Source organism: Pinus tabuliformis, chromosome 3_2 (genome assembly GCF_031772625.1).
Source record: "Pinus tabuliformis cultivar Carrire ecotype Pingquan chromosome 3_2, CPIR1, whole genome shotgun sequence".
Taxonomy (NCBI): Eukaryota; Viridiplantae; Streptophyta; class Pinopsida; order Pinales; family Pinaceae; genus Pinus; species Pinus tabuliformis.
In genome coordinates, this window is record NC_142302.1 from 1,265,324,885 (window position 1) to 1,265,351,408 (window position 26,524).

General features: G+C 39.3%; 1 protein-coding gene across 1 annotated transcript; it reads right to left on the bottom strand.

The window, feature by feature from the left end:
* Window positions 1–19,999: 19,999 nt before the first annotated feature.
* On the bottom strand, window positions 20,000–26,074 carry LOC149185345 (uncharacterized). The gene is made up of 3 exons (XM_089415633.1): window positions 25,824–26,074; window positions 21,052–25,242; window positions 20,000–20,909 (listed from the first exon to the last, which is right to left on the bottom strand). Exons 1-3 carry the CDS (start codon window positions 26,072–26,074, stop codon window positions 20,000–20,002), a joined length of 5,352 nt encoding a protein of 1,783 aa, XP_089271759.1.
* Between the last annotated feature and the right edge of the window lie 450 nt (window positions 26,075–26,524).

The window sequence follows — 26,524 nt, forward strand, 5'->3', positions numbered from 1 at the left end:
CATCTCCTTTCTCGGTAAGGCGTACTGATACGCTATCAAGATCGAGCAGAAGTTTAAATAGAAGAAGCGAGACTTTGGATCTACAAATCCAAAGCAAGGGAAAAGCGACCCCAAACTGCTAAACAAAGGACAAAGCCAAGGCAGGGTGGCCAAGGAAAAGCCGCCAAAGTTGCAAGAAAAGAACAACACTATGAAGCCGAAGGACACAGAAAGTGGTGTGAGTTCCATAAGAGCTCCATTCACAACACAAGTGAGTGTCGGACCAAGCAGTCACTGGTGGCCGAGCTAAAGTCTTCAGAATCAGATGCATGTTCAGACTCTGATTCAGAACCCGATAAGGGGAATGACAAAGGGAAGTAGATTATCGATGCGAAGCCCAATGCCACTGTTTCCACTAGTAAGATCCAGAAGGAGGAACCCGAAGATCCATAGGAGGAGGAGCGTCTCTTCCACTCCCAGATGTGGGTAAGGGCTCACTGCTACAGTTCATTGTCAACACCGAGATCTAAAAGAACCTCATTTCGGCAGAGGTCGTGAAGTGGTTGGGCTTACCGAACATAGCACATCCACAACTGTACACCATCGGGTGGCTTCACCTAGGACAAGATCTTCGCATGAGTCAGCAATGTCGCCTTTCATACAACATCAAGTCCTTCACGGATGAGGTATTGTGTGATGTTGCTCCCCTTGATGTTTGTAATGTATTATTAGACCAACCATACTTGTGGAAGCGACATGCTGTATATGAGTCAAGGCCTCGTGCCGTTATTGTTACTCTGGGAAATAAGTTTTACAGGATATCAGAGGTAGCACCGCCTACTGCCATCTCTTTGGTTACTGCAAAACAATGCAGTAAGCTCATTTCCAAAACCGGGAAATTTGTTTTCCTGATGATACACCCTCAAGGAGAGAAGAAGATGGTGGCCACGATGTCCAAACAGGGCCCCTCCGCACGACAACTATAGATGGACAAGGTCGTGGAGGAGTACGAGGACTTCTTCACCTCCCCCGCAGGGGTTCCTTTGCACTGTCAGGTCAAGCATTCCATCGATTTGACCCCAGGTGTGTCGTTTTCCAATGGACCAATCTATTAGCACTCTGTTCTAGAGAACGATGAAATCAAGAGGCAGATTCAAGAGCTGTTGCAGAAAGGTCACATTCGACTGAGTCCATCGCCCAGTGGAAGCCCGATTGTGTTGGTACAGAAGAAGGATGGGACTTGGAGACTTTGTATTCACTATCGGGCGCTGAACAAGATCATTGTTTGGAATAGGTACCCGATCCCATGAATTAATGACCTTCTAGACCAATTGAAGGGGGCAAAATGTTTCAGTAAGATTGATTTGAAGTCAGGATATCACCAGGTACCAATCAAACCCTCCGATGTGTGGAAGACTGCCTTCAAAGCCAATGAGGGCCTTTTCAAATGGTTGGTTATGCCTTTCAGGTTGACGAATGCTCCTGCAACCTTCATGAGGCTAATGGATGACATCTTGCAGCCATTCACCAACTCATTTGTAGTGGTCTACTTGGATGGCATCCTGATCTTTAGCTAGAGCTGGGAAGAGCACTTCCACCACATCCGACAGGTTCTCCAAACACTGCGGCAACACAAGTTATGTGCCAATTTGTAGAAATGCACTTTTGGCATGACCCAAGTTCAGTATCTGGGATACATTATTGATGAATAGAGAGTGCATGTGGATCCAGCCAAGATCCAAGTAATTCGGGATTGGCCATCTTCAACCACTCTGACAGAGCTTCGCAACTTTTTGGGTCTTGCCAACTTCTACCGTAGGTTTGTGTTGAGATTTTCTCATATCACTTGGCCCTTCAGTCAAGTCACCAAGAGAGGAGCGAAAGCAAAATTCTTTTGGTCTGAATCTCAACATAAGGCATCCACAGAGTTGAAACATCGCCTCTTCTTAGCACCAGTGCTCGCATTACTAGACTTGCAACAACCATTTGAGATCGAGACATATGCCTCTGACTATGCTATTGGGGCAGTCCTTATTCAACACAGGCATCCAATGGCATATCACAGTAAGACACTTTCAGAAACAGTCCAGAAGTATCCCACTTATGACAAAGAGATGTATTCCATTGTGCAGGCCTGCCGATAATGGAAGCATTACATTTTGGGGGAGGAAACAGTCATCAACATAGACCACCGGCCCCTGCATTTCATACAAACGCAAGGGAAGTTGCAGAATGATCACCATCAGAAGTGGTCCACATACTTGCAATAGTTCCACTTGAATATCAAGTATAAGAAGGGCAGCAACAATAATGTTGCAGATTGCCTTAGTTGACCACCAATCATGGCATTAACCACCATGCTCAACTTTTGTGGGAACGAGACTTCTGATTGGCCACTTCTCTACAAAAGTGACCCAGAATTTGGCCACACATACCAGACACTCTTGGAGGGTCAGCATGTTCCAGATTTTTACCTCTAGGATGCCTTGTTATGCCACCTGGGTCACCTTTGTGTTCCTTCAAGTGAGCGTGCCAAGATGATGTAGGAAGAACATTACAGACGGGCAACTGGGCATTTCTAGGTCGAGAAAATGGTGGCAATACTGTAGAAGTATTTCTATTGGCCGAATCTTCGACAAGATGTCGGAAAATACATCAGATCCTACACTGCTTGCATCATTTCCAAATCGACCATCAAGAAGAAATGCCTCTATACTCCACTACCTACCCCTATTCGACCTTGGGAATCCATCTCCATGGATTACATGTTGGGCCTTCCTTCTACTAAGCATGGAAATGATTGTGTTTTGTGGTCATTAGCAAGTTCTCAAAGATGGCCATTATGGCGACCTGTAAGAAGAATATCACAACAGAAGCCATTGCTAAACTCTTCTTTGAACGAGTGTAGGTACACTTTGGGATCCTACAGTTTATCATCTTAGATTAGGACAACAGGTTCCTCAAGTACATTTTGGTCCAGTCTCTAGTCGATACTGGACACCAAACTCACTGAGTCCACAACCTTCCATCCCCAAACCGATGGCTAGACAGAGGTTGTCAACAGGATGATCGTACACATTCTACGCATGTACAATTCAAAGCATCCATGCACATGGGATGAGAGCCTCCCCTATGTTCAACACAGCTATAACCGGGCTCTCCACAGCTCGACTGGCCACAACCCTTTTCAGGTGGGCTTGGGATTCCAGCCACTATGTCCCATTGATGTGGCCATGCCATTTGCAACTACTCAAGCAGATTTGGCTCATGTCTAGTTCAAAACAAATAGGGCAAACAACTTCATTGAGCACATCCAACATATCCGCTAGCAGGTCCACGACATTATGGAGAAATCAAATTCCATGTACAAGCAACAACATGATCAACATCAGGTGCCACACAAGGTTCAGGTGGGCGACAAAGTATGGTTGCATTTGCAAAAGGAGTGCCTTACTGGAGCCTATTGGAAACTTAGACCACTCCAATATGGTCCTTACACCATTACCAAGGTTGTGGGAGACAATGCATTTGAGCTCAACATTCCCCCATTCCTTGGCCTGCATCCAATGTTCAATGTGGATCGCCTTCAGCCATACTTTCCACCATTACTAAACACATTTGACATTGCAAAACAACTCACACCAGCAGAGTTAAATCCAGATTGCATGGAACAAGCTGCAACTAATTGGATTATGGAAATGCAGATCAAGCACACTTGCCAACAGAAGATCCAATTGTATCGAGTTGTCAAATCAGACCAACTCCTTCACCAGGGCAAGTCACTCACCAGGGACCAAGTTTAGTAAAAGTTTCCTTATCTCATGGAGGAACTCAACGCAATGGGGACCATTACTTCCTAAGGGGGAGGAATGATCCAGGTGGATATTGGTGGCCACCCGTCAATTCCACTTGGACCCTCACCATTGTTTCTTTCAGTTTTTCAGTTTCCTTATTTGTGGCACAATTTACTATTTTTGGCAATTTTTCAGGTCCTGAACTCCCGGAGCCGTTTTGAGGCCCTAAATGATGTTTTTTGGGAAAATTGGGAGAAACTTGGGTCCATTGAAAAATGTTGCTCATCCCAAAGTTGTAGTCCTCGGATAGATCTTTCTAATGAGGTATTGTGCGCGTCAAACAGGGATCGTATGCCAAAGTTACAACCCCAGGAAGTTGATGTACCAATTTACCCAAAACGGGGTCCATAGTTTGGTGCTTCATCTCCTAGGGTTAGGGTTTTTGATTTTCCATTGTTTCTCAACAATAAATAGGCCTTCGAGCCTCATTATAAGAAAGTTAAGAGGCATGTAGCCACCACATCTCTCCTCAGAGATAAGCTACCATCGTTTGAGCTATTTTATTTCCATTTCTGTTTGTAAGCATATTTCAGTATTTTACATTAATGAAATGAAGTATTATTTCTGTTGTATCTCTGTATTTATGGTTATCTCTGTAATTTGTTGTGTCCCTGTTTAAATCCGGATCAAAACAATAGTTGTTCAATTCTAGAAATGTTGGTGAAGCTGTAACAATTTTCATATTTACTTTCAATCATATGAAGTTGCAACAAAGTATGATACAAGTAAAAACAAACTTCATTAGCCATTTTCTCAAAAATTACAAACCAGATTTTTCTGAAATTTTGCAAGAAAATTTCTACTATATCAATGCTTCTCCAATCCAAAAATAAAATTTATTTGATGCGCAGATCTCGAGATATAAACAAAATGGCTATAGGTAATGATGTTTAATTTCTCAAAAATTGTAAATCGGTTTTGCTTAAAATTTCACAGATTTGTTCCTATTACCTTAACACTTCTCCACACCAAAAATCAAAGCAATCCAATGAACAGATTTCAATATATCAGCAAAATGGTTGTATGTAATAGTGCATGATTTTTGGAATTTACCAATTGGTTTAGCTTAAAAATTTATGGGTTAATGATACCTCTATCTTGTCCAAAAATCACAAAGATGTACACAAATCAATTTATGCACTGTAAAAAAAAGAATGAAATTGTATAACTTAAATGAGGAAGGAAAGAGGAAACATCCATCATGCATAACAAATCTTCCCCCAAACTGGAGAATTAGCATGCCCTCATGCTACACTAGAAAACGAATTGAGGTGGTTGCTATAATCATTGTTGAAATCTTTGCTTGGTTTATAACAACAAGAAATATGGGATGTTTTGAGAACGAATAAAGATATTGATGGATGATAAAGAATATTAATGGCATGGTCATGATGACTAAATTAATGAAAGTAACACTCCCCCAAACTGAAGGCTTTTCAGTTTCTTAAAAATAGGAAGTGGTAAAGAAGGGGAAATAATGGTTGAAAATTATGAATGAATAATGCTCAATGGTTTTTTTCATGACATTCTCCTAAACTTTTAATAAATCAAAAAAATTATGCTACTTTACCTCAAGTTTTACCTCCATAAAATGTGAAATGACATGTATGGATTGACATTTGTTGAAGATGATGTAGGCTGAGTTGATGCTGAGAGTGATGCGGAAGGTGGAAGCCATGCAAGCTGAAATAAAGTAATCAGAAAGTGTAGCATGATTTCCTTCCCCCAAACTGATTAGTTTCCTTGTCATCAAAATTTCGATAACACATCTCATGAGTATCCTCAATCAATAATTAATCTGGATTCAAAATCATAATTAGGCCTCTTTATCCTAACCCAAAATAATAGTAGTGTTGTCAAGCTGCGAATAAATGGAGATTGATTGGGTAAGACAACTATATTTGGTTAAAGATATGAAACTTGTATAATAAAGGAATGATAAATTATATGATACAAAATGTCAAATATCAAATATCCTAAAAGTTTTATCCCTAACATGTAAAGTAAATATTTATAACTCAATAATAGATATAAACCATAACCACCATCATCTAAGAACTGATTAAATATTACCCCATGAACCATGAGTTCTAGCAAACCTTATATATGAAACATTGGGCTTTGTCCGTACTTAGTTTTGAGAAAACAAAGTAACCAAGTATATCATAGTATTGAATTAACTTCTATACCATAGGCATGGCCACTACTGCCAGCAGGTGTTCATAGTCTCAACCGGGATGCCTTTTTAACCCATTAAGATGCCAATGTCCCATCTATTAGAAATAAGTACATAGTTACAAAATCATTTTAATTTACTTAAATGTCTACTAAAGATCATTGTTCTAGCTTGGTAACCAGTTAATAAAAATGTCATTCATGGGAGCTAACAAAAGTGAACAAGTCGGCTCATGATGAGACCTCTTGTCCTTTAGTTTTATGACCGAAGGCCATTACCCTGGCTTGGTGACCAGTAGTGGTAATGTCACTCTATTAGGACCTATGATCATGGTAGGTCGGCTCGTGATGAGACCTCCTATCCTCCAGTTGACTATTTATGTTTAAAATTCAACTATGGTTATTGTTAATCAACAAAAGATTACTTAATAGATGGGGTGGCAGGCCAACTCCTTAAGAGCTAGGGATGACGTAAAAAGTTTTGTAATAACTATTTTCAACTCGGGTAATTTTTCTTCTCAAAAACTAATAACCTTCAAATGATTGTTGATAAATATATTTTTCTTTGCTAAGATTGGGGTTGAGGAATAGTTCATTAGATAGTGACAAAAAGATTTAAGTACAATTTTGTGGTCATCATCATAAATTTTACAAGATCGGGGACTTGACAAATTAGGAAAGTTGAAAGTTGGCATGATGAAATCATCTTTGCATAATTATTCCTTAAAAATAAGATTATGTTTATAGATAAACAAAGATGAATGCCAATCATTATGTCAAAGAGGACCGAGACAATTACAAGTATTTCTCATTCACTAAGTTAATGTCGTCGTACATGATTCAAGTTCCAATGTGTGTGGATAAGTGTGCAAGGTATGGTGGGGGTTATGGATTGTTACAGATTATGGTAGTAATAATCATGAAATTTACGAGTTGACGTGAGATTTAATAACAATGCTGACATGACATCATTTCTATTAAATACGATACATTTTATATTAAATGCAAAACCTCCCCCCAACTAAGGTATGACTGTCCTCAGTCATGGTTGGTCATGTCATAAGTGAAATACTGATCAAATCCACGGAGTCGACCGGGGACGTACCTGGTGATTTACCTTGGTGGAGTATTAGCATGGGTGGAGTAACAACATTGGTGGAGTAACATCACCACCCAAGTAACATCAGTGAAGTAACAACATTGGCGGAGTAACAACACCGGCGGAGTAACAACACTAGCGGAGTAACATCACTAGCGGAGTAACAACATTGGTAGAGTAACAACACCGGTGGAATAACAACACTGTCGGAGTAACAACACTATCAGAGTAACAACACTGACGAAGTAACAACACTAGCGGAGTAACAACACTGACAAAGTAACAGCATTGGTGAAGTAACAACACCAGCGAAGTATCAACATTGACGAAATATTAGCACCAATGAAGTAACAACACCATAATAATTTTTGATATTAGATCTGAGGAAACCATTTACTGATAAGACTAGGGAACAAAAGTATAGATGTGGAGCAACATCATGAAACTTGAGAACTTCCTTCTTTTATTTTGAGAACAAAAGATGTGACTTTGAAGTAAACAACACCTGAAATATAAAACATAAGAGAAATCAGAAAAGAAACAACATTTTATTAAAAAAAAAAAAAACTTAGGTTACAACAACTGTGATTTTGGTTGCAGCAATATTGTTTCCTAAGGGAACATCAATCTGTTTCCAGAAACAACAATCTCTCAATAGTAAATGAATGGGAAAATGATGTTTTGGAAAATAAAAATAAAAATAAAAGGCTTTGGCGAAAATGACTTGGATCTTCAAATGGAAATCAATTCTCCATTTCTCTTGTTAACAACATTGGTAGACTAACAACATCGGCGGAGTAACAACATTGGTGGAGTAACAACATTGGTGAAGTAACAACAACAATGAAGTATTAACATCGACGAAATATCAACACCAATGAAATAACAACACCATAATAGTTTTTGATATTAGATATGAGGAAACCATACACTGATAAGACCGAGGAACAAAAGTATAGATGTGGAGAAACATCATGAAATTTGAGAACTTCCTTCTTTTATTTTGAGAACAAAAGATGTGGCTTTGAAGTAAACAACACTTGAAACATAAAAACATAAGAGAAATCATAAAAGAAACAACATTTTATTAAAAAAAAAATTAAATAAATAACTTAGGTTCAACAAATGTGATTTTGGTTGTAGCAATATTGTTTCCTAAGGGAATATTAATCTATTTCTAGAAACAACAATATGTCAATGGTAAATGAATGGAAAAATGATCTTTTGGAAAAAAATAAAAAAAAAATGTTTTGGTGGAAATGACTTGGATCTTCAAATGGAAATCAATTCCCCATTTCTCTTGCTATAAATCTAGTAAGTGATGAAAAGTCTTCACGTTGTTTCCTTTGTGTTGGTGAACAATATCAGGAACAATTTTGCAACAAGCTCTTATGATCCAATTTTTTTTAGATCATGGCACCTAGAAAGAATCAAAATCATATAATATTAATATTCTTAATAGATTCTTGGATGAAATGCTATTATTTCATTATCATTGTCTTCAAGAATCACTTGTTCATAAATTGACCTCTTTATTCTCCTCGGACCTACAAAAATCGAGCATCTACCTGCAATAAACCATGAAATCATGGAAGAAGAGAGGTTATAAGGTTTTCCTAATCCAATAAATATGAAAAAAATAACAAGTAGTTACTCTTTAAAAAAAATCCAGAAAAGGATAAAGAAAAATTTATTTGTCACCTGCGGGAGAGAAGTGGTCGACATACTAACCAACAGTGTTTTGTCATTTGCGGGAGAGCAGTGGTTGACATACTAACCAACAGTATTTTAATCATAACTCCTTTGTTTTTCATCTGATTTGAATGATTCCAAATCCAAATGAAAGATAATTCAAATATATATCATCAATAGAAACAGGTTTTAAAAATTCCATTACTTAGAACAACCCGCATAAGAGAGCCATTTTCGATTTTCCCAACTTAGACCAACAATTGATATTTTAAGCATAACTTTTTCATTTGATAACAAACTGAGCTCATTCAAATTAGAGATTAAAGTAGATTCATGTAAATATATCCAATAGAAATTTTTTGTGAAGGCATGAAGAAATGATGGGTCAAATGTGCTAAGGAACGATTGGAAAAATAGAGTTTTAAAGGTGTTGATTTACGATAGACAGTCAATATTTTGGTCATAAATTTCTCATATAATATCGAAATTTAGTGATTCAAATTGAATTATAAAATAGATTAATAGAAGAATATACCATAGAAATAGGTTTCCAAAATCTATTCATTTAGTCCTCCAAAAACTAATTGTTCCAACTTTGTTCCTGAGCTTCCTACTAGACATATTGTCAATGTTTTGGTCATAACGTTTTCGTTTCAAATCCAAATGGAGTGATTCAAATTGGATTAGAAAGTAGACATAAAGGGCTAATTAGGATAAAATAGGTTTTTAAAATATTCCCATTTGGTCCCTCAAAATATGACTGTCCCGACTGTGTTTTTAGTGGTTTTATCAAGCCCACAAGCCATAAGATATGATAATCAAGCAAATTTTTTTTTTTCCAAAATGATGATGAGTGTTTGTAGAAATATGATTTTCAATATAATTAGTCTACATACACAAATAAAATCAAATATTTACCACCGATATTGATTTACTTATCACATTGCATCAAACACAACTCTTTCTACATATAAAGAAATTTATTTATTTATGTACTTATTTATTCTATTTTCTACACTAACCTACTCTACCTTGAAAAATAAAATATACTTACGTAAAAGAGAACTTCCAATGGAACAATTTTCTAAATGAGGCCTCAAGTGTGTATATACCTGAATTTGAGAAATGCATTTCAATAAATACTAGGGTATGAGAGACCAACTTCCCCGTTAAGGATGGTGCCAAGAATTGTTGAAGTAGGGAGGGACGTTGCAAGCAAATGATAGAGTGAACTAGTCTTCAATATAGTCTTGATTTCCCTTAGTTGTCATATCATGAAGTTGTTCGTCTGGGTTCTAGATTTTATTGATGATTTATTTCTTGACCTCGACCTGTGAGTTTTGGGGGTCTTCCTCTGGCCCTTTTGTTTTTTTTTCTATTCATACAATCTAGAGCAGAGAATTATTCAGTTGAGTCTAAATATTAGGACTTGGAATAGGGTGAAAACTTCCCTTCTCGGGACGAGATAGTAGCCCCTAAAATCAAGAAGACAAAAGAAAGAGAAACAAATCAACCATAAAATCTAAGCTCAAGACCTGAAATAGGGTCGAAACTTCCCTTCCTAGGATGAGAGAGTGGTTCTTATAATCAATTAAAAAGGAAAGAAATTGAAACAACCAAATAAAAAATCTAATGCTCAGGCCCTAGAACAGGGCAAAAACTTCTTGTCCCAAGACAAGAGAGTGGTCCTAAAAAATTAAAAACAAGAAATCAAAGAAACTAAAGTGATCTAATGCTCAGAACCTGGAGCAGGGTGAAAACTTCCCTCTCGAGGATTAGAGATCGATCCTATGGTCAATATTGGTTGTAATTTCACGCCTTTAAGAGCCTCCTCGGCAATGACAGCAAAATGTTGGTGTTCAGATATGAATGATAGAATTCACCCTTCCCTACATTAATTGTCAATTCGGGGCTCGTCTTGTTATTTCAAGGCTACCATATAAAGTCTATGCAAGCCACAATTTCCCAACCCAACATTGAGCATTCAATCAACAATATAACAATGTGTAACAACAAAAAATAACAGTAACAATAATCAGAGTAACAACAAATTAGGATTCACAACAACACAAACTTAATGAACCATTACTGTAGAAATTTTGAATAATATGGCACTTATTCACATAGATTATCCTGATTATACACTATTTGTGGAATGCATGCATAATACATAACCTCCTCTACTATTGATCATCAATTTGCAGTATTCAGAAACAATCACATGCGCACATTGAAGCATCAATCACACATATCAACACAGTATATCACGGGGAAAGCATACAGCTGAAAACCCCCAACTATCTGTATATTATATTGATTGAGAACATGTAACAATACATAGTACAATACTCCTCACAAGTACTTAGTACTATCTCCACCTGTTACACACAAACTAGCTCAGATCTGAATCAATCACAGGTTCAAATCTCCTCCGCTGCTTGCCTGCCTCCATTGCGCAATCCTGCATGAGAATAGATGAGAATGGCTGATCCAAACTCGTATTTCCCTTGGCTGAACCACGCAATCCTCATTGGCAATACTCAATCCATTGATTGTGCAAATCTCATGCACAACTATAGTCACAACTGATAGCAATCTCAACCTCTAACACCTGTCTCCACTGAACTGTCCATGCACTGAGTTAACTGATGTATTCTTTAGTTGCTTTATGAGTTAATAATTAGTGAATTAATTTAATAATTAATTCACATCACTCATCACTAGTGTATTCTGCAGTTAGACTAAATACAACTAGTTTAACCAAGTCAAACTGAACACAACTCCATCAACTCCTCAATCAACTCCACCAAACTCAACCACATGAGTTCTAACTGAAGTCCACCATGCAATAGCTCAACTGACTCATAAGAAAAGCGTATTTCCTTCTGACAGCTGCATGTGCCACATCTGTAGCTCAAACTGAAGTGCTCCAAGAGGATAAGATAATGTTTATAGTCCAAATATTATTATGAGCTAATAATATTCGACTGTTCTATTTTTAGCCTGGCAGTCTAAAAATATACTCCGCCCATATGTCTAAAAATATAAGTCCATCTGTTTTTACCAACATGACCAATCATCAACAAATAGCATCCTGCAACTCATAGACCATGATCCATATGTCTAAAAATAGACATAGTCTAAAAATAGACTTTGCACCAAAAATAGCCTGCAGGCCCACTTAGTGAAGGCGACTCCTTTTCACTAAGCTCTATCATCTTGTTGCATTTTCAACACTCCCTCTCAACAAGATATGGATTATCTGCAACCCCTATCCTGCCTCTGTAATGTTCTGCATGCAACACATTTGCTCGGTCCACTTGCTCCAACAACACTTGGAACAAAAACACTCCCAACTGACCACTCTGTTGGGCTAGGAACATACTCTGATGCTGAAGCTTTACCTATTGCTGACAAGTGCTCCCTCTCTGACATCTGCGATACTGCAACATCTCCATGCATCTCGCACCATTGCACACTTCTCTGTGCCACCTAGCACTGTGCAAAACACTTGTGCCCCTCACATTGTTGCAGCCTGCTAGCTATGCGCTGTCCTAGGATTCCCTACATTGTCGCTCTCTCTGCCGCTCCATCCGCATTTGTCTCTACCCAAATAGTCAGTTCCTGCTACTCCACATCGGGGCTCTCGTAGCAAGGTCTCATCCAAGAGGTTGGGTACCTCAAGGATCCTGCCCCTCCTCCTTGGGACGATCACTCTATATCGCCCCACCTCCTACTTGGAGGTATGGCTGCATGTGATCCCTCAGCCCACCTGGTTCGAAGTTTCCCCCTACTGGAGGTCTTTGCATGAGTAGATGTCTCTACTCGATCTCCTCTCAGCTTCCCTTGTTGTGGCTGCTCCACAACCTCCTGAAGCTGTTGCACCAATCGTGGCTCCTCCACAATCGTCTGAGACTTCTTCTGGCTCTGCATGTTGAGAGGTAATATACGCTCCCTCTCAACCACCAAGTCTCCATTAGTTTCCTCGCTGCTCAAGGCTTTGCATGCATCTTGAACCTCAAGAGCATATAGATTCTTGACCTGTGAACCAATCTGCTTCACCTGTCTAGTGATGATGTGTCTAAGGAAAACCTTTCCCTTACTGAAGACTACATCATAGCCTCTGTCTTCCAATATCGCGATCGACACCAAGTTTCTCTTCAGTCCTGGTACATACTTGACATCAATCAAGGTAAGGCAAGCTCCATGCTCCCTCTGAAAAATAATTGTGCCTACACTTGAGACACTATACTTCTCATCATTACCCATCGCTATGAGTATCTGGAGATCTTTCTCCTCCAAAGTACTGAACAAACTCTTGTCACCGGTCATGTGGAAAGGAGCTCCACTGTCAAGAAACCAACCACTTCCCACCATGGATGAAACCATGCATCCGAAGAGTGTGAAATCCAACTCAAATTGTGAAGCAAGTGCCTCACCTTCAGATCCTTCCCTGGATCCCTTCTTGGATTTCTTCTTTGGGCAATTAGTAGCATAATGGCCCAACTCATGACAACGAAAGCATCGCACTTTCAATTTGTCAACCTTCTTCCCATCAAAGAACTGGATTCGGAAAGAGAACCCTTCTCCTTCCCCTTCTTTGCTTTGGCAGCCAAAGCGCAATTTTGTTCATCAAATGCCTTTGATGAAGATCCGTCCCTGGTATTCCGCCTGATCTCCTCTTGCACAAGATCCGACCAAAGTCTCTCCCATCTTGGCAATTTCTCCTGACCATTGACAGAGTCTTGATAGGAATGCCAACTCTTCGGAAGACCAAGGAGAGCCAAGCTCACTAAGTCCTCATCATCAACAATCAGCCCCACACTTCCCAGCTCATCTCGGCATTGGGTGAACTTCATGAGATACTTGGGCATACTGTCTCCATTCTCACACTTAATGTTTCTGAGTTTATCCTTGAGCGCCAACTTCCTCTGGTCGCTCTTGCTTTGGAATAAATCTGTCAACGATTTCCACATCAAGTATGGAGAAGCCTTTCCATGCAGGCTGGATACAATGTGATCCTTCACGCCCTCCAACAGAATGCTTCGACACTTTGCTGTCTTCTTTTGCCAAGCCTCAACGTGAGTAGCATCAGTAGGCTTTGGGACCTCAGCCTCTATGAACTCCTTCAACCCATTGTCATCTAACACTGCCTCCATCCTGTCTTTCCATGCAATATAATTCGAGCTGCCTTCAAGGGCATACTCCAATCGCAATCTGTTGAAAGACATTTCAACTTTGACACCAAGAAAACACTACTGCAAATTTGAATTCCACCAACTCAAAAACTCAACCGCTTCTGATCTAAAATTCGTGAGAACAAAGTATTTCTCGTACAGAGATTGACTGTATGGGCTTTTACTGGATATCTCACCTTCCAAAAGAAGGATGAATCCAGAGGTTACTTGGCCCGATTACAGACTCTGCCTGAAGAAATAAAATGTAATCACTTTCTGAATAATAGATCTGATGATCAACTTGGCTCTGATACCATGTAGAAATTTTGAATAATATGACACTTATTCACAGAGATTATCCTGATTATACACTATTTGCGGAATGCATGCATAATACATAACCTCCTCTACTATTGATCATCAATTTGCAGTATTCAGAAACAATCACATGCGCACATTGAAGCATCAATCACACATATCAACACAGTATATCACGGGGAAAGCATACAGCTGAAAACCCCCAACTATCTGTATATTATATTGATTGAGAACATGTAACAATACATAGTACAATACTCCTCACAAGTACTCAGTACTATCTCCACCTGTTACACACAAACTAGCTCAGATCTGAATCAATCATAGGTTCAAATCTCCTCCGCTGCTTGCCTGCCTCCACTACGCAATCCTGCATGAGAATAGATGAGAATGGCTTATCCAAACTCGTATTTCCCTTGGCTGAACCACACAATCCTCATTGGAAATACTCAATCCATTGATTGTGCAAATCTCATGCACAACTATAGTCACAATTGATAGCAATCTCAACCTCTAACACCTGTCTCCACTGAACTGTCCATGCACTGAGTTAACTGATGTATTCTTTAGTTTCTTTATGAGTTAATAATTAGTGAATTAATTTAACAATTAATTCACATCACTCATCACTAGTGTATTCTGCAGTTAGACTAAATACAACTAGTTTAACCAAGTCAAACTGAACACAACTCCATCAACTCCTCAATCAACTCCACCAAACTCAACCACATGAGTTCTAACTGAAGTCCACCATGCAATAGCTCAACTGAATCATAAGAAAAGCATATTTCCTTCTGACAGCTGCATGTGCCACATCTGTAGCTCAAACTGAAGTGCTCCAAGAGGATAAGATAATGTTTATAGACCAAATATTATTATGAGCTAATAATATTCCACTGTTCTATTTTTAGCCTGGCAGTCTAAAAATAGACTCCACCCATATGTCTAAAAATAGAAGTCCATCTATTTTTACCAACATGACCAATCATCCACAAATAGCATCCTGCAACTCATAGACCATGATCCATATGTCTAAAAATAGACATAGACTAAAAATAGACTTTGCACCAAAAATAGCCTGCAGGCCCACTTAGTGAAGGCGACTCCTTTTCACTAAGCTCCATCATCTTGTTGCATTTTCAACAATTACAACGATAAAGAAATAATCACAACAGAAATAAATCTACACACACCACTAATCCAACAACACTTGATCAGGAGAGTGGGCCCAACTCTCTAATCAAGGCTGTGGAAAAAAGATCGAAGGCTAGATAATACTCAGAAGATCAAGATTTCATTAATCAAAAGGAAAATACAGAAGTCTGTTGTTACATTCTCAAAGGAAAACCTTCAATATCTTATCTACTCCCTATATGTGTTATCTCCCTTTTCTCTCTGATTTGTGTCTTTTAAATATACAAACAACAAAGGGAAATTTACAACAAACTGATTACAAAATGATTTCCCATACAATTTAGATTAATTACAAAATATCCATAAGAAAGATGAGATCTAAGAGATCTTTCCATCATGATTCAGCTGAACAAGTCGAATATGGTTATTGCAATTGGGACAATTTGGAAAACGGCCACAACAGAAAATCTGTGAATATGTCCTTCGAAGAACCTTTCTTTTCTCTCAATCCAGATCGAATTTCGAAAAACTTCTCAATGGGAAACTAATTTGGTCCGTTATACACAAAACCCATGTCTCATATTTTTAATATTCTTCTATGTTTTCCTGTAATGTCCAATTCAAAACTATTGCGTTTCATCCGACGAATTTCTGAGTTGGAATATTTGATGATGAGTTGAAGATCAAATTTGCAATCTGGAAGAGATCTTGGAGGCTAAAATCATGAGTGATGTTATAAACAATTCAACAATAAATCATCATTGGAAAATCATGCATAATAATCATCAATTTATTAAAAATAAAAGAGAACAAATATTACTTATCCACAAGAACATAAATAATTATGAAATGGAATTATATAATAAATTATGGTAAATAATGTGATAAAAGAATAGTAGAAATGGATGAAATGGATGTTAAGAAAAGATAATAATAACTTAAAATTAGTATCCCAACAATGTGTACAAGATCTCAATTGGGATGAGGTAGGTATACCCAAACTCATCAAGACATATCATAACAATGATACAATGGTGTGTGCTTGGCATAAAAGAGATACCTAAGTGAGATAAAATGGGGAATTTTTACACCTCAAATCCTTTGCAATGTACCCCATATTTTTTTTTCACAAGACGTGACCATTTTGATACCCCCAAAGTGTGATGATTTTTATGTGTGTGGCCTTGTGGGATGACTTGATGTACAAGTGTTTGCTAATGGTGGTCTAGATACCCTATGGTGGATGGCCATGGAAGGTCCTTTTAGTCCCCATTCTCAAGGTTCTTGCTTTTATTGATTTAACTAACTATCCCTCGGTGATTGTAACTCCCATCATGTCAAACATTTATGTCCTGGTTAGGTATTTAGATATCTTGTGATGAATCTAATATGACACATGATTTATAGGAGCCCTAGTTACTCACTTATTGTTGTGTAAAAGGTGATTATGATAATTGTAAGGGTTGTCAAATCCATGGTTTATCACACACATGTTTCCCACATTACTCCTCTCTTTATTATGTAATTTTCGCACTTTGGCCATGAGACCTTGGAGGCGATTCTACTTATGCTCATCTACTTTCATGCTTCCCACGGTAGTCTCATCATTTTTAGGGCATATCTCATTTTTCAAGGTGTTGGTCACACTCTCTAAGGCACATATGGGCTAATTGCATGTAACGTGGAGGCCCTACACATGCCATGTGTCACATGCTAGAGCGCTCTCATCTTTTTGGCATGTTTGAGTTGATTTTTACCATTATAGAGGGTCAACCTACACATGTGGGAAATTATGATAGCCATTAGGATATTTTCAAGTTAAAATGATGATGTGGAGGTCACTTAGGTGATGTTTCATTTTAATTGAATGACTTAGAACTCACTTAAGGTGATTTAATGATGAAAAAAATATTTAAAAGCATCACTTAAAGACTATTTAACCCAAAAGTTGTCACCTAAAAGAGGAATTTTTTCACTTTTGGATAGGCTATTGGAACTTTCTTTACTAGAAAGTAGAGGTAGAAAAAGGGACATTGACTACACCCAAACGAAGTCACACAAGTACATTTCAAGAGGAATGTTTCACCCTAAAGAAAAGTCACGCCTCTCCTATGTTTAAACCCCAAAAAACCCCTGATCTTTTCTTTTGTCTTATAAAATAAAAGTTACAAAAAAATGCAAAATTAAGCCATTAAAATATATCTATTTATTGTCTAGACCAAAGTTCACAAATTGCTTTCTTAATTTAGGCGATTTTGTTCAAGGGTTTATGATAAATTGTTAATTTCTAACCCTAATTGGGTAAAGTAGCCCCATGTATTTGTGTTAAAGGTTTTATTCAACATCTCATGGGATGATTTAAGAATTTTACAAATTAGATTTGGTGAAACCTAAAGCTACATGGTTTATTCCATAAAGGTGTACTTTGACCTTACCGTAACTCATGTTTCATTGTTGGATTTTTATGAAAGGTTATATAACACATCCTAATGGTGAAATTGGTCTCCTAAGTGACTTATATTGCATATTTTTCCAATTTGGAGAATTTGGGTAAAACTCTAGGGGGATTCACACCCCTTTTATACAATTTTGTGCTAATTTCAAATCTATTTATCATTTGAACTTGTATTTTATCATTGCTAGGTTTCTTTTATATGTATATTTCATTTCGCTATCTAGGATATCCAAGACCCAACATTAAAAGTGCTTTTAGGCACCCTTGGGTGATTTTTGCTTCATTTAAAATATGTATTTTCTACATTTACTGTCATAAATCAGATTTTGGAAAATTTGGACAATAGCAATCTTGTCCAATTTAGAGCACATAATCATGATGTAATCTTAAAATATGTTTTTCATTATTTGTGCAATAATTTCTTGCCCTTGTATGGTAGAAATTACTTATTCTTTGGCTTAAAAGAGTGATTTCATTACGCAAATTTATATTTCTATTGTAGCACGTCATATATCAGCACATATTAATTAGCTCCTAGCCCTCACTATTAGGTGGTAATTGATGCTCTAACGCTTCTTTGAATAATTTCTTGCCCTTGTATGGTAGAAATTACTTATTCTTTAGCTTAAAAGAGTGATTTCATTATGCTAATTTGTATTTCTATTGTAGCACGTCATATATAAACACATATTAATTATCTCCTAGCCCTCACTATTAGGTGGTACTTGATGCTCTAACGCTTCTTTGAATATTCTTAAGGTATTTTATCCCTTGATTAACATTGTTCTCCCAAACTTGTATTAAGGTGTTTGTTAGTGAAGTAAACTATTTAATGCCTACGATGATATACTTTACCAACTTGTTTTGTAGATTAGGATAACCCTTGTGACTTTGAGGAGATGGCCTAAAGTGAAGGGGAAATCTTGATGAAGTGAGAGTGGTATGTTTTTCAAATGTGCTTACCTTAATAGAACTGCTATTGGGACTTTTGCAAAGGGTGCTAGTTTGAGTAGTAATAGGCTCTCAATAGAGTACATGAGTCTAGAAAAGAGTTGCCAAACCACAATATAATCATATGCATAGTCATACATACATATGCCTAGAACAAAAGAGTTGAAACCCCAATATAGAAGCATTGTGATTGCAACTTGTCTAGATACATAGGAACTCTTGTGCCCTCCTAGAAAGAATGAGGAAAGAAGCAAGCTAAAAAACCCAATGAAATATCCCTATATGATTTAATCACAACCTTTATTAATATATATTTTTTCAATGTTAAAAAAAAATATTTTAAAATTTATATACTAAATATTTTTTTTTTATAAGTTCGGCATTCGTGAGGCTACATTATGGTCATGTCCAAGAATATCACCTGAATACGACAGAGAATTGAACGAATAACTTAACATATAAGAGTGTCTTAACAACGCACCCTGCCACCATCTATCCAAGAACCCATAGACTTTATATACTAAATATAAAATAATTAAAATTTATATCTAAAATATTTTTTTTTTGTAAGCTTGGTAAGACTACATCTTCATCATGTCCAACTTCTCACCTTGATCAAGGGGATAACACAAGATTTGAACCCAAGACTTCTAGTTCGGTGAGACTTCATTTCCACAACCATTACCAATTAAACTACTCCAAGTGAACATATCTAAAAAAATTTATATTCAATAAATGTATAAAATTACTAATAAAACTCTTTTAAAATTAATAATAAACTTCATATTCTTTTTCCTGTATAATTATAATAACATGGTTTACATTCTTGTTTATTCATTATTATAAAATAATGAAAATTAATTTTGACTTACCATAGCTATAAATCTTTATTGAGGAAGTAAGTTAATTTAGGAATAAATAAATTTGAATTTCATTAATTTTTTTTTTTTTTTTAACAATTTCGGTTACTTTCATATTATAAAACCCCAAGATCAAAGTTCTAATACATAGATATCAGAGATTAGAGCGAAGAGGAACAAAATTGGGTACGCAGACCCATTTTCCTCAATTCTGCCTCTATAATGACTGAAATTAAAAAGAGAATGGCTATATTGCCTTACAAAAGTGCCTCCTAACCAGCAGAATTTGAAAACCATGAGAGAATTTAAGGGAGAATTTGAGTGGCCGAGTCATCCGGCATGGGATCCCTCTTTGCACTTGCTTTGGTGGAGGCTTCAGTCTGATAACTCTGAGATAGTGCTTTGATCTGTTCAATTGCTTCTTCAAGGTGACTGCACCTATCTTTGAGACTTTCAATCTCTTTCTTCTGTTTCTCGAGCTTCTTTCTCTTCGACCTGCTGTCAGTTTCGAAATCATCCTTCAAATCCTTAAACTGCTGCACAAAACTGTTGATCATTATTGTGTGAGTTTTACACATGGTGCAGTCTCTGCTGAAGAGTCTGTCGATTGGCCTGATGGCTGGGTCATGAACATTTATGAGGTCTTGGTTCTCCATGAGGTAGTGGACAGAGAGAGGAACAGAGGGGTGGGAGAGGAGGAGGGTAGCAGGGCGGAGAAGAACAGAGGGAGGGACAAAAATCCTGAGAGGGAGGATCGGAAGAGAAGAAGCGCAGTCTGCTATGAAATAAGTATTCCCTGGACCTCTGCAAAAACAGAACGAAAGATTAGTTTGACTTATGAAAACCGAGAGGAGCCCGATGATTACCATAAACAAAGAGCTGATCTTATGACCCTGGAAGGTGCCCGCTAACTGAAGCCTTCGCCTGAGGAAATCACCGCGACTCTGTCTTGCATAGCCTTGAACTGGGATGGTCCTGGGATGCTCACTGTCATTTATAGGATCGGTGCGGACTTGCTCGTTCTTGTTTCGAGAAGTAGAGTATCTGTTCTTGGTATCGATGAGATCTGAAGAGGTGGAGATTACGTGCCCGAGGAGCCTGCCACTAGTATGGGCGTGATCGCACCATCTGAGAAAGTCTGCGCTGGTCAGTGAGAGAATCCAAACCCTGCCTGCGTTCCTCGGATCCTGAGGGCGATATGCTGTCTTGTAAAACCTGATTTGGCAGTCGAGAAGGATAGGAAATGATGAAGATAAGTTGTGGAAGGGCCAAATGCATTGATACAGATTCCTGAGGTGACCGATAACCTGGATAGATGGGATAGAGGCCTGCCTATGGAATATCCTTTTCATAATACTCATTATTTTCCCTTACCTGGCCCGTGGATCTTCCCGTTGCATTGTTTGCTTGCTCATCCGCTTCCGCATTGTTGCTTCTTAGGATATGCTTGAAAGTCACTTTGCTGAAGCCCCTGATCTGGTCCATGATTCTGCCTTTGATTCTGTTTAAGGCTGATTGGTTAAAGTCTTTTCCAGAGTTCATAGATGCTATTATGATTGCAGAGTCACCCAGAACTAGAAGGTCTTGGATGCCTAGTTTCATGGCGATGAAGGTCCCCAATAGAAGGCTGTAAGCTTCGGCCTTGTTATTCGTCATGGTACCTAAGCCCCACTCATATGTAGCTATTGTTTTCCCCTGAGGATCCCTGATTATTCCCCCAGCTCCAGCTCTGCCTGGATTGTTTTTTGAAGCCCCGTCGAAGTGGAGTGTAAACCTCTTTTGATTTAGGATCCAATTGTTGACTTCGTCCTTTGTCCCTCTCAGTTTCCAATCCTTTTGGCCAGGACCTGTAACTGTATTATTTTTTGCTCTTGGTTTATAGTTGAATCTCCGAACCCACTCCTTCACCCTGCCATCTGTATAGTCCGGGTCAGCTTGAGGGATTCCATTTGCTTCTATTGTTTCTGTGATGATAGCAGTTGTTTTGGCCAGAATGCTGGATATACTGGGTTTCAAATTTTTGAAAATACTTTCATTCCTAGCTAACCATAACTGCCAACAGAGGTTTGAAGGGATGCTGGTCCATATCCTTTTTGCCAGATTCATGTTTTTGTTGGCATAAGGGAAGCTTTTCCCCCAACCTTTCTGGAGGAGAGAAATCTGATTGGGGAGATCTCCAATATTCATGGGACTAGTTATAAGCTTCCAACAGGACCTAGCTACTGGACATTCAATGAAAAGGTGATTTATGCTTTCCTTTGCCTCCCTGCACATGAAACACACAGAAGGGCCCTGAATACCCTTTTTCCTAAGGTTTTCTGCTGTTAGGATTTTGCCATGAAGCAAGGTCCAATTGAAGAGTTTTATCTTCGGTAGGCTTTCAATTCTCCAAGCTGCTTTATATAAATGCCAATTGTTGATTGCTGTTGAGTTTTGGAGAGCCTTGTAACCCTCTTTCACTGAGTAGTTGCCTCTGTTTGGATCCCAAACATAATTATCCTCTGTCATTCTATTGATAGGAGCTGACCCTGTGAGAGAGAGCTTGAGATCTCTCCAGAGGTTCTCTATTTCATTGGGGGGATGCAGTGCTTTCCATCCAATCCAGCTGTTTTGATCCCAAAGGGAGATGTCAAAAAGGGTTTTAAGGTTAGCTTCTGTCATCCACTGATGGAGGGGCTTGAATTTGGTGGACTTTTCCCTGGCTTCCATGCCCATAATTCTATCCTCCCATATGCTGATATGTCTTCCGTTACCTGGGGCTTTAGATATGCTAGGTTTAAAGAGGGGAAGATTTTTTTTGATCAATTTCCAAACAGGAGTGCAATGTCTATCAGTGATGACTTCAGAGAGGATGTTGCTGTTGATCCCATTCAAATACTTCCTTTTGATGGCTTCTGCCCACCAGGTCCCTTTCTCGTTGAGGATTCGCCAAGTTAACTTGAAGCCCATTGCCAAATTTGCCAGTCTTGGAATTCTAATTCCAAGTCCTCCTTTTTCTAGGGGAAGGATGACCTTTTCCCATTTCACCAAGCTGAATTTTTTTGTGTCTTGCTTTCCCCCCTTCCATAGGAAACTTCTAATAATCAGCTCCATGTGCTTATGGATGCTAGCTGGGGCAAGTGTAATGGAAAATTGGTAGATAGGGAGAGCTGATAAAATGGCCTTGATGAGTATTGTTCTGCCCGCCAAGTTGAGCCAATACGTTCCCCAGCTCTGCAATTTCCCTCTCAGATTCTCGATTAACTTTACCCAAACTTCATTCTTGATTGATTCTTTGGCTAGAGGCAGCCCTAGGTACATAAAGTGGGACCAATTTGATTGGGCTGGGATTTCCATGATCAAAGAGATTCTTTGAGTTATGTGTCTTGGCACATTCCAGGTATAGACCATGCACTTATTGTTGTTTAATTTGCCCCCAGAGGCTTGGAGGAAGAGGTCCAGGATGTTCTTGAATCTCCTGGCCATGAGACTTGAAGCACCACCGATTAGAAGGGTGTCGTCTGCAAATAAGGAGTGATTGATCCCCTTGGTTCCTCGAACAATATCCACTCCTATTATTTCCTTTAGCTTTCTCTTATTTTCCAAGTGCAAACTTAGAGTTTCTGCCATGATGATATAGAGGAAAGGAGATAGAGGACATCCTTGCCTCAGGCCTCTTGAGCTTTTAAAGGCGCTGCAGGGCCTACCATTAATTAGAGGGGTTGTCCAATTGTAGGAGATGCATTCCATGACCCTGTTAATGAAGAGCTCTGAAACCCCGAAGTTCTTTAGTACTGCCTGCAGAAATGAGTGGTTTACCCTATCAAAAGCGTTCGCCATGTCCAGCTTGATTATCATACCCTTTTCATTTCTGGCTAAGCTGCTATGTATCGCCTCCTGAATGAGAATAACATTATCTGTTATATGTCTCTTTGGGACAAAACCTCCTTGGTTTTCGGAAATGAGTAAGGGAAGGATTTTTTTTAACCTATTTGCCAGGATCTTAGTGATAATCTTGTAAGAGACATTGCACAATGAAATAGGTCTGAACCTGTCAAAGGAATGGGGATTGGGCTCTTTTGGGATTAGCGCTAAATGTGAAGATTTAACACTGCTGCCCAATTTACATTTTGAGTGGAAATTTTTCACCATTCGTATATAATCTTTCTTGATGATATCCCAGTGGGTTTTATAAAAGCTCACCGTGAAGCCATCTGGCCCAGGGGCTTTGTCCAATGGCATGCTTTGGATTGACCATTCAATCTCCTCCCTTGAAATTTCTTTGTCCAGCTCACAGTTTTGTGCTTCAGAGATCTTTCTCTCAATGATATTGAGGAATTCTGGATTTTCCTGATAGTGAGGGTCTGCTGTGAGAAGAGTTTGGAAGTGTCTAGAAGCCGCTTCCCTGATTTCCCCTTGGTCCATAAGCTCTCTGCCTTCAAATGTTATCCTTTCAATGTTGTTTCCAGCTCTCCTTACTTTAAGGCTGTTATGGAAAAACGAGGTGTTTTTGTCCCCAGAATTGAGCCAGAGACATCTCGATTTTTGTCTTTGCTCATCCTCTTCTTTACGATGCTGGTTGTAGAGCGCCTTGTACAGCTCACTTTCTTTCCTTTGGTCTTCTTCTGAATCTTGGCCGGCTTCCTTTTCCTTATTCCATTGCTCTATTTTCATTTGCAGGTCGGTTTTTTCCTTCCTTTCCTCCAACGCTTGATTCCGAGCCCACTGTTTTATGGCAATCCGCAGCAGTTTGAGCTTTGATTCCCAAATGAAGTGTGGGGAGCCTGTTATCTCCGTTGCCCAGACTTCTTTTATAACATTTCTGAAGTCCTCTCTGGAATCCCATGCTTTGTTGTATTTGAATGGCAGCGGACCCATGTCTCCCCCTTTGTCTAAATGCAGCGCCACTGGTTTGTGGTCTGATATGTATCCCTGAATAATTGTACTTCGGATCCTCGAGAAATTGGCAACAATTCTCTCCTGAACCAGAATTCGATCAAGTCTCTCTTTGATATTGTTTTTGCCTGTTCTTTTGTTCGACCAGGTGTAGCGGCCATTCTGAGGGGGAATGTCAATAAGACTGTGTGTTTGAATGATTTCTTCCAATTTGTCTCTTGATGGATCGACCAGAAAATTCCCTCCTATTTTATCGTCTGCATTCCTTATTAAATTAAGGTCTCCTCCCAGGAAAATATTCCTCCCTTCAGCAGTCTCAAGATCTGTGATGAGAGAATCCCAGCAAGAGGCTTTGTCTCTGAAATGGGGGGGAGCATAGACATTATAAATTGTGTATTCCTCCATCTTAGCTGTGCTTTGCATATCTAGTCTGATCCACCATCTGTTTTGCCTGTTGTCTGTGAGCTTCCATTTGTTTTTATTCCAGATTGCCCCTATGCCTCCAGAGGCTCCTATTGCGCTCATGGCTAGTCCTTCATAATTTCTACTTCTTTTCAGGTTGTTATGGAATTCTTGTTCATTGATTTTGGTCTCCTGGAGTAGGAGGAAGTCTGGATGTTCTGCTTTAATAAGGTCTCGGACTGCATTTGATTTTAGGGAGGAGCCCATCCCCCTACAGTTCCAAGAGACCAAAATCATCATTTACTTGATTTGTTGTGGGTCCCGCTTTTCTCCTTCATCTTTTCCCCGCTTCCTTTATTCTTATCCAGGTAAGTATCCATTGGCTGTTGGGTCCCTGTGGCCATTTCTTTTGCTGCGTTCTCATCTCTTATCTCTTTGTTTGATTTCCTTCCTACTTTTCTTGGGGGGTCCGTGGCAGAGATGTTTTCCTTTGTTTTATTTCTGGTTAGAATTCTGTCCACTGTTGGAGGGGGGGGGGCCAGGAGGGGGGAAGAGGGGGAGGCCCTGGGGCCCTTGGGAGACGGGGGGGGGGATAAGGGTTCCTCTGAAGCCAAGGATTCGAAAGGATTGGAGGAGGAAGGGAAGGGAGGGCCAGATCCAGAGGGCTGAGAAGAGAGGATTGGGGTTTCAGAGGAGGGCTTTGATGAAACAGGGGGAGGGTTTGTCTTTTTTTTCTTGACGATTTCCCAAGCTTCTTTCGGGGCTTCCTCATTGCTATTATCTATTGGTTTTGATTTACTACATCTGTTAGCAAAATGCCCGTATTCATGACATACCTTACACTTGAATGGCAGCTGCTCGTAGTCCACCTGCTGAATGTGCGTCCATCGGTCTACTTTGTGTTTGATTGCCTCCGGTAATCCTTTCCCCAAATCCACTTCTACACATATCCTGGCGCATGCGTGCATATTCTCCTTTGGCTCCGATCTGTCGATGTATTTCCCTACCGCATTCCCGATGGCTCTCACCGATTCGTCTCCCCAACAATGGAGCGGCAGATGTGGCAGGCGGACCCAGACGGGGACCGCGTTGGGGACGTCCATTTCTGGGTCGAAGTCTGGAGTCCATCGGTTGAGATAAAGGCCTCTGGTGTCCATGAAGTAGGGACCATTTCTGAAGATGAGGTTACGATCTTCCACAGATTCAAAGAGGAAGGTGAAGAACCCCCTTCCACAAAACCTTATTGCGATCTTGCCTTGGACCATAGCATTCCAGTTTCGTTCAACCCAACGTTGGACCGTACGAGGAGAAGGCCATAACCCCGTGAACTGGCCAACCAAGCCACGCTCTGCAAGAGCCACAGCAGCTCTCCTTGGAAGGGCAGGGGGGAGCAGAACTTCCGGGATTGCATCGAGTTTTTTGACAAACTTTGAGGCTGAAGGGCGGATCCTTTCCGAGTTGTTCTCTGGAACGAGAGAATCAAAAGCTTTCTCCATTTCTGCTTGCTCCTGAGAGGGAGGGTCCATAGCGCAGCTCCGGGGCGCTCAGCCAAA

Bases quoted from the DNA above. Each gene is read 5' to 3' on its own strand.
- LOC149185345 (XM_089415633.1), bottom strand. From the start codon at position 26,074: ATGGACGTCCCCAACGCGGTCCCCGTCTGGGTCCGCCTGCCACATCTG. The intron at 25,243-25,823 runs GCCATTCAAGTG...TTGGAACTGTAG, and splicing joins CAGGTGGACTACGAGCAGCT to GGGGATGGGCTCCTCCCTAA. The intron at 20,910-21,051 runs GTATTATGAAAA...CTGCCAAATCAG, and splicing joins CAGGTAAGGGAAAATAATGA to GTTTTACAAGACAGCATATC.